The sequence below is a fragment of the Procambarus clarkii genome, chromosome 59 (genome assembly GCF_040958095.1).
Source record: "Procambarus clarkii isolate CNS0578487 chromosome 59, FALCON_Pclarkii_2.0, whole genome shotgun sequence".
NCBI classification, from domain to species: domain Eukaryota; kingdom Metazoa; phylum Arthropoda; class Malacostraca; order Decapoda; family Cambaridae; genus Procambarus; species Procambarus clarkii.
This window is the reverse complement of record NC_091208.1, coordinates 31,175,004-31,189,382: the sequence shown is the minus strand read 5'-3', so window position 1 is coordinate 31,189,382 and position 14,379 is coordinate 31,175,004. Positions and strand designations below refer to the sequence as shown.

At 42.9% G+C, this 14,379-nt stretch overlaps 1 protein-coding gene across 1 annotated transcript; it reads left to right on the top strand.

The window, feature by feature from the left end:
- Positions 1–8,446: 8,446 nt before the first annotated feature.
- LOC123768310 (basic salivary proline-rich protein 4-like) lies at positions 8,447–10,069 on the top strand. The gene is made up of 2 exons (XM_069307194.1): positions 8,447–8,505; positions 8,830–10,069. Exons 1-2 carry the CDS (start codon positions 8,447–8,449, stop codon positions 10,067–10,069), a joined length of 1,299 nt encoding a protein of 432 aa, XP_069163295.1.
- The last annotated feature ends 4,310 nt before the right edge of the window (positions 10,070–14,379 follow it).

Here is a 14,379-nt window from a genome sequence, read left to right as displayed (position 1 = left end):
GATATTATGCTACCTCGCCCTGCCCTGGTGACTCTCTATTACTCCCTCGTCTATCCATATCTCAACTATGGTATTTGTGCTTGGGGTTCTACTACCCAAAATCATTTACGTCCTCTAATTACTCAACACAAAGCTGCTATTAGGAACAATATCCAACTCTGGCCCCAGACATTACTCGGTACCCCTACTCAAATCTCTGAATATGTTAGACATTAAGTCACTGCACATTCTCTCATGTGTACTATACATATATAAAACGCTAAATTGTAATGCCAATCCTGACCACAAAAGCTTCATAGAAGGTTGTAACAGAACCCATGAGCACCATACCAGAAATAAATACAGTTTTGATATTCCTAGAGTACGACTTAATCAAACTAGAAATGCTCTACAAATCAAGGGACCCAGATTGTGGAATGACCTTCCCAACCATGTTAAAGACTGTACCTCTCTCAACCAGTTAAAGATAAAAACGAAGCTATACCTAATAAATTCCCTGTAACCTACCTTACCCCTCTATTGTCAACCATTGTCTGTTTTTTTAAAGTGCGCTGTTTGTCGACAGAATTGTATTTGTGCTGCTTTTTCAGCAATGTTTTCATTTCATGTTTTCTTTTTACTCTTTATGCTCAATTAGTATTAAGCTTTAGTCATTTAAGTTTTTCATGCCCGAAACGCTTTGCGTAATAGTGGCTTTAGGCATTGTATGTACTAGCTCTATCTATAAATCCACCACTCTTTGTAAAATCTCTTGTATGTATGTACCTTACATAAATAAACATTTGATTTGATTTTTTTTTAGAGTGTAGTATGTTGCGTGCTCGCACACTAGATCTGTGTCCTAGAGTGTAGTATGTTGCGTGCTCACACACAAGATCTGTGTCCTAGAGTGTAGTATGTTGCGTGCTCACACACTAGATCTGTGTCCTAGAGTGTAGTATGTTGCGTGCTCGCACACTAGATCTGTGTCCTAGAGTGTAGTATGTTGCGTGCTCACACACAAGATCTGTGTCCTAGAGTGTAGTATGTTGCGTGCTCACACACAAGATCTGTGTCCTAGAGTGTAGAATGTTGCGTGCTCACACACAAGATCTGTGTCCTAGAGTGTAGTATGTTGCGTGCTCACACACAAGATCTGTGCCCTAGAGTGTAGTATGTTGCGTGCTCACACACTAGATCTGTGTCCTAGAGTGTAGTATGTTGCGTGCTCACACACAAGATCTGTGTCCTAGAGTGTAGTATGTTGCGTGCTCACACACAAGATCTGTGTCCTAGAGTGTAGTATGTTGCGTGCTCACACACTAGATCTGTGTCCTAGAGTGTAGTATGTTGCGTGCTCACACACAAGATCTGTGTCCTAGAGTGTAGTATGTTGCGTGCTCACACACAAGATCTGTGTCCTAGAGTGTAGTATGTTGCGTGCTCGCACACTAGATCTGTGTCCTAGAGTGTAGTATGTTGCGTGCTCACACACAAGATCTGTGTCCTAGAGTGTAGTATGTTGCGTGCTCACACACAAGATCTGTGTCCTAGAGTGTAGTATGTTGCGTGCTCACACACAAGATCTGTGTCCTAGAGTGTAGTATGTTGCGTGCTCGCACACAAGATCTGTGTCCTAGAGTGTAGTATGTTGCGTGCTCACACACAAGATCTGTGTCCTAGAGTGTAGTATGTTGCGTGCTCGCACACAAGATCTGTGTCCTAGAGTGTAGTATGTTGCGTGCTCGCACACAAGATCTGTGTCCTAGAGTGTAGTATGTTGCGTGCTCACACACAAGATCTGTGCCCTAGAGTGTAGTATGTTGCGTGCTCACACACAAGATCTGTGCCCTAGAGTGTAGTATGTTGCGTGCTCACACACAAGATCTGTGCCCTAGAGTGTAGTATGTTGCGTGCTCACACACAAGATCTGTGCCCTAGAGTGTAGTATGTTGCGTGCTCACACACTAGATCTGTGCCCTAGAGTGTAGTATGTTGCGTGCTCACACACAAGATCTGTGTCCTAGAGTGTAGTATGTTGCGTGCTCACACACAAGATCTGTGCCCTAGAGTGTAGTATGTTGCGTGCTCGCACACAAGATCTGTGTCCTAGAGTGTAGTATGTTGCGTGCTCGCACACAAGATCTGTGTCCTAGAGTGTAGTATGTTGCGTGCTCACACACTAGATCTGTGTCCTAGAGTGTAGTATGTTGCGTGCTCACACACTAGATCTGTGTCCTAGAGTGTAGTATGTTGCGTGCTCGCACACTAGATCTGTGTCCTAGAGTGTAGTATGTTGCGTGCTCACTCACTAGATCTGTGTCCTAGAGTGTAGTATGTTGCGTGCTCACACACTAGATCTGTGCCCTAGAGTGTAGTATGTTGCGTGCTCACACACTAGATCTGTGTCCTAGAGTGTAGTATGTTGCGTGCTCACACACTAGATCTGTGTCCTAGAGTGTAGTATGTTGCGTGCTCACACACTAGATCTGTGTCCTAGAGTGTAGTATGTTGCGTGCTCGCACACTAGATCTGTGTCCTAGAGTGTAGTATGTTGCGTGCTCACTCACTAGATCTGTGTCCTAGAGTGTAGTATGTTGCGTGCTCGCACACTAGATCTGTGTCCTAGAGTGTAGTATGTTGCGTGCTCGCACACTAGATCTGTGTCCTAGAGTGTAGTATGTTGCGTGCTCGCACACTACATCTGTGTCCTAGAATGTAGTATGTTGCGTGCTCACACACAAGATCTGTGCCCTAGAGTGTAGTATGTTGCGTGCTCACACACAAGATCTGTGCCCTAGAGTGTAGTATGTTGCGTGCTCACACACTAGATCTGTGTCCTAGAGTGTAGTATGTTGCGTGCTCACACACAAGATCTGTGTCCTAGAGTGTTCAGTGTTACGACTGCCGTCACATTCAGACGTGGCCAGACATTTACAATGCTAACCAGCATATATACATTTTCTTCTGTCCTCCATGGACAGGGTTAGAGAAGTGTTAAACATATAGTTCAAGGGTTTATTGAACACTCAACCACAGAAGGTGATTCGGTGCTTTTAAAATGCTAAGCTAACCTATATACGTAAATACATAGATACACAAATTTACGTATGCCCTACATAAAGTGTTCGATGTGTCTTTTACATAGTGTCATTAATGTGCATTTACAAAGGTGAAATGTAATTCTGATCAGCTTTCACATATACTTTATACACATACATATACATACACACACATATACGTACATATACATATATACATACATACATATATACATACATATATACACACACACACACATGCATACACATATATTTATCTCTTTTACTCTGACAGGGTGAGATAGGTGATAGAGAAACTAGTGTGCAATTAAGCACTTAATCACTGAAGGTGATTAAGGTGCTTTTACAAGCTCAGGTTATATAGTTACATCACATACATACATTCATTGTATAAGTGATACATTACATGGTCAATCTAGGGTACAAGTCCAATATATCATCAAGTGTTCCAGTACTCATATAGTAACTTACAGAGTTCAGCATACTTTAGCCCATGGAGGGCGAAAGTCAGTCAATATGGGACATTCTACAATATAATGTTCAAGAGAGTGCATGTTTTCTCTTTCACAAAGTTGACACATTGTGTACTCGACATTTGGGTTTTGAGAAAGCTGCCAGATACGTCTATATCCCAGGCGTATTCTGGCCACTATAACATCACATTGCCGGGTTCTTGTTCTATTAATCCCATATGTGAATGTCTCCTCACGATATCTATCATAATATTTAATGCTACAACTTTCAGGTCTTTATGAATTTGTTAGGTCGGTGAGATCTTCATTAGATATTTGTTTAAGTATTCTCTTTGTCACTGCTAATGAAACACCCATATCAATTTCTACCACTGGTTTTCTGCAGGCTGTCTTTGCAAGCATATCAACAGTGTCATGCCTTGAGATGCCAACATGTGATGGTATCCATAAGAATTTAATTTCAAATCTGTTTTCTTTAGCAGCTAAAACATTCATTCGAATATCACTGACTATTTTCTGGGTGTAACTACTATATAATTCCAGTCTCTGTGGTGTAGTGGTAAGACACTCGCCTGGCGTTCCGCGAGCGCTTTGTCATGGGTTCGTATCCTGGCCGGGGAGGATTTACTGGGCGCAAATCCTTAACTGTAGCCTCTGTTTAACTCAACAGTAAAATGTGTACTTGGTTGTAACAACGATTCTTCGCGGCGGGGATCGTATTCCAGGGATCTGCCCGAAACGCTACGCGTACTAGTGGCTCTACAAGAATGTAACAACTCTTGTATATATCCGAAAAAAATGTGCGTTCAATGCCAGGAGTGCACTCTGCGAGTCACGGTATATAAGTCCACTGCCTTTGACCTTTAAATATTCAGTGGCAAGGTATATGCCTGCAAGTTCGGTTTGAGTTGTACTTGCCCAGTCATTGACGCGCTTCATTGCTGTATGTACGAGAGAAGATTGTTCAAATATATTGCAATGCACATCCGGTACATCGTCCACCTTCTTCTACAGAGCCGTCGGTAGAGCACTGATACACATCGTTACCCATACCCTGAGTACTTTCAGTGATGCTGTACACTGATAACTGCTTTAATAATGTAGAGTGTACACTATCTTTCTTGGGTACCTTTACAAAATCAACTGACAGATCCCAGTTATCCCATGGAGTAATTGGTTGATTAATCAATAATTGAGTTGGGTACATATTTAATATTTTGATGGAGTTGACTACCTTGTAGAACCAAAATGCATAATCAGATTTCGTTCTTCTTCTATAGACCTCAGGTGAGTGCAGCATATTAGAAAGTTTAGCTTGAAACTTCATGTGTTGTCTAGATCTACTTAATGCCTTAACGCCGAAAACTGTGCTAATGGACAAAATTCTCTCACTTATGGTAGGGTAATTTTAACTCTGCTCTCATATTAACTATTCTCGTGGACTTTGGAGCCCCAAGGATGAGACGCATAGCTTCATTTTGCAAGGTTTCAAAAGATTTCAGCTCTTTGTCAGTATACAGTGTGAGATGTAGAGCATTGTAGTCAATCACAGAGCGTATAAATGATACATAAAACATTCTAGCAAGTCTCACGTTAAGTCCATGCTTGACACCAACAAGGACCCGCAAGGGCTTTAATCTCTCCCAAAGTCTCCTCTTGAGAGAAGAAAGGTACCCAGGGTTGTTAAAGGGGTCACCAAGGTATCTGTAAGACTCGCAGTTCTCAAGTGCTCGCCCATCTATATGATAATTGGGTGGTGGAATACCACATGGAATGAGGGCACGAGTTTTCTGTACAGAGATAAGGAGGCCACATTGCTCAGCTCTAGTAGCAAAAGCGTCGAACAGAACTTGCATTCTAGGCTCGGTGGCAGCCTGTAAACATATATCATCAGCATAACAAATGACAGTGTCTTCATTATTAGTTGGAAGATCTTTAATAAGTTTATGCATCAGAACGTTGAACAACAAGGGACTGAGGACCCCTCCTTGTGGAGTTCCCAGTTCAAAATGTTTGCTCTCTGTGCTTTTAACACCATTAAACAAAACATATGCTGTTCGATTAGACAAATAGCCCTTTATCCATTTCAGTAATTTTCCTTGTATTCCCAGCTCGGCAAGCTGTTCCAGTATGATTTCTCTGTTTGCTGTATCAAAAGCTGCTGCTAGGTCGATGAAGACTGTTTGAGGGGAAGCTTCAATATGTGCGAAGTACTCAGCAAAACAGTGTTGTGTACTGAGCCCAGGCATAAAGCCAAACAGTTGGGGTGACAGGTGCCCCTGTATACGATACATGAGTCGGTTTAGAACAATACGTTCAAGCACTTTACAAACACACGATGTTAAAGATATGGGTCTATAATTATCTGAGTGTGGTTTGGGGATGGGAACAATGACACTCTTTGTCCAAGCATCAGGTAATACTCCTTCACGTAAACTCATTCTGTACAACACTAATAATGGATTACCTGGTACGTGTGAGACTAATCTCAGTAGACTGTAAGTAATACTGTCCTCTCCAGGAGCAGTTGATTTTCCCATCTTTAGTGCATGATTTAATTCCCATTCAGTTACATCATTAAGGTCCGACACGTCGATAGCTGTACAGGCAAGATTGATGGTTCGTTGTCTGTTGGGGCGTGTGTCATCAAGTTTGTGCTGTATGTTAATTGGGAGTGAGTCGTAGCTCGATGTTAGTGCCCATTGATCAAGGAGAATGTTTGCTTGTTCTAGTGGGCTGTGGTGCAGCGGTTTGGTTGGGCTGCTTCTAGAGATTTTTCGTATCTTTTCCCAAACTTCAACAAGTGTTGTTTGCTCATTTATACTTTGTAGGAACTCTTCCCAATGTTTATTACGTATGACGTTGGTCATGTCTCTCACCTCTCTATTTGCGACAAGAAATGCATGCAAGTCACCTTGTGCTTTGGTTCGTTTGTACGTATCTCCAAGTTGCTTTACTCGTTCATGTTCTTTAACAAATACGGGGTCAAGGACCCACTTGGGTGGTGGCAGGTGTTGCCCACTTCTGCTAGGCTTACGACCTGTTCTCCAACACACCCATGTGTCGCAGTAGGTAGTAATCGTATCAACGAGATCTCTGGAGAAGGCTTGTACATTCGTTATTGTGTAATCTTGATACCATTTTGAAATACAATTAATAAAGTGGTCATGCAAGCCATATGGAATATTCATTTTCCGTCTCTGATGTCTATTAGGTACATCACACTGTACCTCATAGGAAGCAGAAACTGCATAGTGCTATCTTGCAGCAAGGTTTCTACCCATTACATAATCAAGTCTGCCTCCCAATAAATGAGTTTGGGTATCCGTAGTATGCACGGTTAACCTGTTGTCATAAACATATTTTATAAATTTGCATCCATTATCGTTGTTAGTAATGTCTCCCAGCGTAATATGTCTAGCATTAAAATCTCCCATGTATATTGTCCCATGATTGTCTAGATTTGGGAACAATGCTACATTGAGTTTCTGGCTTCTGGCATATACGTTGAGGAATGAGAAATGGCCTGCTGCAGTTTGTACATGAAAGTGATGGTACAGTGTGTGTACATTGTGTGACGTGCTCACAAGAGTGTGGCAGTCAAACGATGAAATTAAATTAGATCTTATATTCGTCAATGATCTGCCTAATATTTCTAACATGCTTAACCCTATCTTGTTTGTAGATGATACTACCCTCATCTACTCTAACCCCAACCCACATACACTAAATAACGTTGTTAATAATGAACTAAAAAAAAGTCCACTTGTGGATGTCAACCAACAAACTAACACTTAACATAGAAAAGACCTACTACATCTTATTTGGAAGCAAATCAACAAATGCAATTCAGCTTCAGAGAGAGAATGTTAACATCAGCAATAAAAATGGTGGAAAGTTCCTTGGCCTATACTTAGACAAGAGACTTGTCAAATTATATGAGTCTTATCTAAGACTCATATAACTTCAGCACCCACATACAACATATAACTAAGAAAGTCTCTTAAGCAGTTGGTATACTCACTAAAATCAGATATTATGTACCTTACTCTGCTCTCCTCTCACTATATTGTGCACTTATCTATCTCTATCTTACTTATGGTGTCTGTGCATGGGGTTCAACCTTTGCAAACTACCTCAAGCCCATCATCACCTAGCAAAAATCTACTAACAGAACAATAACATGGTCGGCTTTCAGACAACACACAGTTACCCCTGTTTAAATCCCTAAACATGCTACACATAAATTCACTCGATACATTCTCTTGTGCCAATTACATTTACAAAACCCTTTTCTTAGGTGCAAACCGTGATCTAAAACTCATCATGGACAGTTGTAATAGAACACATAGAACAATAGAAACAAGGGGTCAATAGGGGAACAAGGGGACACAGGTGGAAGCTGAGTACCCACATGAGCCACAGAGACGTTAGAAGGAACTTTTTCAGTGTCAGAGTAGTTAACAGATGGAATGCATTAGGCAGTGATGTGGTGGAGGCTGACTCCATACACAGTTTATAATGTAGATATGATAGAGCCCAGTAGGCTCAGGAATCTGTACACCAGTTGATTGACAGTTGAGAGGCGGGACCAAAGAGCCAAAGCTCAACCCCCGCAAGCACAAATAGGTGAGTACATACTCACCACACCAGACATAAATATCTCTTTGATATCCCCAGAGTTAAACTTAATCTGTGTAAACATTCTATGCAAATAAAGGGACTTAGTCTATGGAACTCACTCCCTAATGATTTAAAAAGCTGTCCAACTTTTGCCTTATTCAAAAACAAACCAAAAAGTACCTAATTTCATCTTCATAGTTTCTTACCTAGAGCTTTACCTCCCACTGTGTCTAGTGCTACCCAATCCCCCAATATATGTACCTAAGCCATATAACTTTACCATTGTAATCTTTGATATCATCTGATATCATGGTTGTTATATTGAGTGCATATTCTACTGCATTATTCCTTGAAATGATCCTCAAATTGTACTACAATGAACCAATATATAACCCTGAAATGTTACCCTAATGTACCTAGTAATCCTTGTCATTATATTGTATTGTTATTATTGTGTAATAATCTAATCTTTGTTTATTGTGTCAAAATTTCTGACAATGTACCTGTAAAAAACTTTTGTCAATTTTACTGGAAATAATCTGTTAGATTAAGGAGTTGCCCGAAACGCTATGCGTGCTAGTGGCTTTACAAGAATGTAAAATCATCATCATTACTATGTACTCTCTTAACCCCCAATGTACCTTCGTGTATATAAATAAATAAATAAAATATATAAATGTTAATCTGAATAGCGACAATGAGTGGCAACTGCAACAATCACGGAGAGCGAGAAGAAATTCTAAACGTGCAGACTCTGCTGATGGCGAGGAGATCATTGGCAACGGTGACAGGAACATCGGAACCCGTGTGAAGAATGTGGAGGTGGGCGGTGGTGGGCCCACCCAGCAAGGGGAACGCCCACCCAGCAAGGGGAACGCCCACCCAGCAAGGGGAACGCCCACCCAAGCAAGGGGAACGCTCACCCAGCAAGGGGAACGCCCACCCAGCAAGGGGAACGCCCACCCAAGCAAGGGGAACGCCCACCCAGCAAGGGGAACGCCCACCCAGCAAGGGGAACGCCCACCCAAGCAAGGGGAACGCTCACCCAGCAAGGGGAACGCCCACCCAGCAAGGGGAACGCCCACCCAAGCAAGGGGAACGCCCACCCAGCAAGGGGAACGCCCACCCAAGCAAGGGGAACGCCCATCCAGCAAGGGGAACGCCCACCCAAGCAAGGGGAACGCCCACCCAAGCAAGGGGAACGCCCACCCAAGCAAGGGGAACGCCCACCCAGCAAGGAGAACGCCCCAGGGACCACCCACCCAAGCAAGGGGAACGCCCACCCACGCCACCCAAGCAAGGGGAACGCCCACCCAGCAAGGGGAACGCCCACCCAAGCAAGGGGAACGCTCACCCAGCAAGGGGAACGCCCACCCAGCAAGGGGAACGCCCACCCAAGCAAGGGGAACGCCCACCCAGCAAGGGGAACGCCCACCCAAGCAAGGGGAACGCCCATCCAGCAAGGGGAACGCCCACCCAAGCAAGGGGAACGCCCACCCAAGCAAGGGGAACGCCCACCCAAGCAAGGGGAACGCCCACCCAGCAAGGAGAACGCCCACCCAGCAAGGGGAACACCCACCCAAGCAAGGGGAACGCCCACCCAAGCAAGGGGAACGCCCACCCAGCAAGGGGAACGCCCACCCAGGAAGGGGAACGCCCACCCAAGCAAGGGGAACGCCCACCCAGCAAGGGGAACGCCCACCCAAGCAAGGGGAACGCCCACCCAGCAAGGAGAACGCCCATCCAGCAAGAGGAACGCCCACCCAGCAAGGGGAACGCCCACCCAAGCAAGGGGAACGCTCACCCAGCAAGGGGAACGCCCACCCAGCAAGGAGAACGCCCACCCAGCATGGGGAACGCCCACCCAGCAAGGGGAACGCCCACCAAGCAAGGGGAACGCCCACCCAAGCCTCCTCTCGCTACCCGCGCTAACTATGTGCGCCTGGCATTGTCGAGTAAGATTGGTAATATTGTTTCCACCAGATAAGACATCATCAATCGCCCTACAAAATTTAAGGAATATCTTCTTACCAGTTTTCCCAAAGAGTTTCCTGCTGATAGAGCTTATAACCTTGAAGGGGTCTACGAGGCAAGACGAATACATAAGGACGGTGAACCTCTCAACAGGATCATCATTGTTTGAAAAGGCAGTGAACCTCTCCCTGAACATTACACCTTCTTTGGGACGTTTCATCCCATCAAGTCCTATCAGACCTTGGGTATCCCTCCTGTTGTCTGCTATAACTGCCACGGTACTCATCATGTCTCTAAGTACTGTCGACATGACCCTGTGTGTGGGCTCTGTGCTCAAGACAACGATACAAGGCAGTGTCCTCACAGGGACCACACCCCCTACCCTTGAGGACGGGGGAGGTCCTCAAGGTCCTCAAGGACGGGATCAAGGGAAGTGTCCCAGGTGTTTGCGTGAAGGCGTAAATGTTTGACATAGTGGCTGCCCTCGACGCCCCGCCCTCTCTAACATGAGCAGGGAGCCAGTGGCGTCTGGTCCAGCTGCAGGAGGCACCCAGCAGGACGCTCCTGATGTCACCTCTAGTGATCAGTTTCCAACCATCGTCGGACTAAAGCAAACAAGCAAAGATATAGAAGAAATTGACTGGTCAAAAAAGACAATTATTGAATTGTAAATAAAAATAAAAATATAAGAGACGAATCTGCCCGGTGATAGTGGTGAAGTGAGACATGCTAGCGATAGTGATACGTAAATTCTCCCAGCACCAGTATAGTGATGGAGTGACAATCTTGCAGCTGTTGAGGCTACTCCACCTAACTCTATGGAACATGAGTGTCAAATCTCCATAAGGAATGGTGTTAGAGTAGTCATTGATCCCTCACTGACTCCTCCATTAGATCATGATGAAACCCTTGAGTTGGTTACAGGTAAACAGTTTAGGAAAACAGTAGCTGCTACTCTGATAAAACGCATCCTAGGCAAAAGTGATATTACTAAGGACACACGCGACAAAGTTGGTTATGTTGTCCAAGTGTTTAACGAGCTTAAATATTACCTCCATTCCCTTGATACTTAACCATGGCTCATCAAACAAAAAGGATTAAGTTTATTTCATGGAACATTCACAGTGTTTATCTTCGGATAAATGACGTAATCTTATATGCTAAAATGAGAGACGTGGATGTTATCTGTTTACAGGAACCATATACGTCCACAACTATGAAGAAGGTCCCACCCAGGATACCTGGGTATATAGCATACAACAACAGTATTGGAACTGGTTTACTCACGTATGTTAAGAGTAGATTAATCTTTAAACTAATTAAAAATCACAGGAGTGATAGTATACATTATCAATAATTCAGACTACAAACTGCAAATAGCCATTTCCTACTGTATAACATATATGGGCGATGTAGTGTACTTAAAGCAGACCTGCTACCGACACCTACAGGTAACACAGATATGTTATGTATGGGTGACTTTAATGCTCGTCACACTGCTCTTGGTGACGTTCAGTGTAACAATAATGGAAGGGTCTTCTTGAAATACCTTAATGATCATAATATTACTGTGTATGATACTGATAAACAGACCCATTTATTGGGGGGTAGACTGGATTATGTGATTGGCTACAGCCTAGTAGATAGCAACGTCAACGTTAAGCTCATCCCAGAACTAGTACGTGATCATTTTGCAATATATTGTGAATACACTGTGGCGGATATTAGGTCCAATCCTCATCGTAGGGTTAAAATTAACATTCCAGACAATCTTAAACAGCACTTTAAGGCTTACTTACACAAGTAGGTACACTGGGTATACACTTATATCAGTGGACCACTCTTACAATGATCTTGTCAGCATTATTACCAGTTATTATGATACCTGAGTTAAATTAAGGAAAAAAGAACACTCGTTCTTCCTCATGGACAGAGGATCCTATTATTATTGCAGAGCTAAAGTGCTTCAGCTGCTGACTCTTATAAACGAGACAAAACAGCTGACAATTTATTAGCATTCCTCAATGCCAATAGACATTTTCGCGAGCTTAAGAGTCAAGTTAAGGACCCATATTGGGAACAATTCCTACAAGGTATCAATATAACTACAACATTATCAGACGTTGACCAGACCACACACTAGAAGTTGAAGGGACGACGACGTTTCGGTCTGGTCAACATACTTCAGCCTCGTTATTGTGACTCATCGCCTGCACATTATCGGAAATGTGGAACACAATTAAAAACATTACCAAACCTTCAGCCCCAGTTCAGCTTCATCATACTCCTGCAGAATATGCTGACATGCTCCTAGCTCAATGGTCTAGTGTCTCACAAATTTCTTCCTTACCCCCAGATGTACAGCAACACTTAAATAATATCAACATTAACAGAAACTTTAATATTGAAATAACACGTTCCTCACCAGATTTAACAGATCAGTTTGCTATAACCCCCTTTGAATTATCATCAGCATTAGGGAAACCTAAACAAACTGCCCCTGGTGAGGATGGTATAAGTTATAACATCTTGAGCTTACTGAATGATGTCCCTAGCTACCCTCTGCTTGACCTATCAAATGAGCCTCTCACAAAGTATTTTGCCAAAGAAATGGACACAAAGTCTCATTGTACCAATTCCTAAACCTAACTAAAAAAATCAGACCCATTTCCCTTACATCTTGCATGTGTAAAGTCTTGGAGAGAATTGTTCTCAATTGAGTCATGTTTCAGGTCACATAAAAATTGGTTTCTAACTAATATGGGTTCATGCCCAAGTGTAGCACGCAAACATGCTTTGCTGAATATGTCGTAAACTCCCAGGATGGGACACAGGCAGCCTTTATTGACCTAAAGTCAGATTTCGATGCAGCGAATGGCGAAATAATATTAGAGCAACTTGCTGAATTTGGAATCAAAGGTAATCTTCTGAGTTGGATAAAGAACTACCTATCCAACATGTGTGCTAGTGTCCTATTTAAGTCACCGCACATCCTCTCAATGTGTACTCTGTATATTTAAAACTCTGAACTGTAATGTCAATCATGACCTTAAAAGCTTCTTAGAAGGTTGTAACAGAACCCACGGGCACCACACCAGAAACAAATACCTATTTGATATTCCAAGAGTACGACTTAATCAAAGTAGAAATGCTCTACAAATCAAGGGACCCAGAATGTGGAATGACCTTCCCAATCATGTCAAAGGCTGTACCTCTCTCAACCAGTTTAAGATGAAAACTAAAGTACTACCTAATGAACTCCATGTAACCTACCTTACCACTAAATGTCAACCCATGTCTTACTATTAACTTGTATAATTGCTATTCTCTGCCTTGTTCCCCCCCTCCCCTTATTTTATTTTTTATTTTTTTCAACACAATTTATACTTTAAGCTCAATTACTATTAAGTTTTAGTCTAAGTGTTTTTCCACCTCACCTTGCCCGAAACGCTATGCGTACTAGTGGCTTTAGGTGTTGTATGTACTACATCTATCTTTAAATCCAACATTATGTATGTAACTCAATGTATGTACCTTTACCTGAATAAAAAATCTAAATTTAAATATGTGGCGCAATGCGTTCCACTCATATCCTGGGACTTTACAGGGGAAACGGGCCTCACAAGCCTAGCCACCAGACGAGACATAATGTGTGCCAACTATCTGTCACTCTGTACCACTGCTCACCAGACACACCCATACAGATCAAACATTAACCCAACAGTTAACCCACATAACCCCCGCTTCCCAACCAATCACTCACAACCTTTCCTCACACGGGCTACAAATAACTTCAATATAGACCTCTCTCCCTACTCCAAAACTCGGAAACCCAACTTACTATTCCCCCTATTCCACCTTGGCTTTATACAACTCCTAATACAGCAATACAACTCAAAGACAACATTCCAAAGTCTGCATCCAAACTCAGCCATAGCCTCAGTCTCAACAATGAAAAATTGCTACCCAAATACCACAGCGATTTATACAGATGGATCTCGCATCATCATGAACAACGTACCCTCGGTCACTAGCGCTGTATGGATACCGGAATACCATCTCAAGCAGAGATGGCGGTTACCAAACCAACTATCTATTTTCACAGTTAAATTATATGCCTTATATCAAGCTCTCCTAATAACCACATTACCAGTTGGGATATATACAATCTGTAGTGACTCCAAGAATGCGATTCAAGCAATTATACGTACTCTTCAACAACGTTATCTTGAGATGATTTCGGGGATTAGCGTCCCCGAGGCCCGGTC

What these genes read in the sequence shown, in the direction of transcription:
- LOC123768310 (XM_069307194.1), top strand. Translation starts at nt 8,447, where the DNA reads ATGGTTGTTATATTGAGTGCATATTCTACTGCATTATTCCTTGAAATG. An exon ending in CTTGAAATGATCCTCAAATT is followed by an intron (nt 8,506 to 8,829) that starts GTACTACAATGA and finishes TAATCTGAATAG; the next exon opens with CGACAATGAGTGGCAACTGC.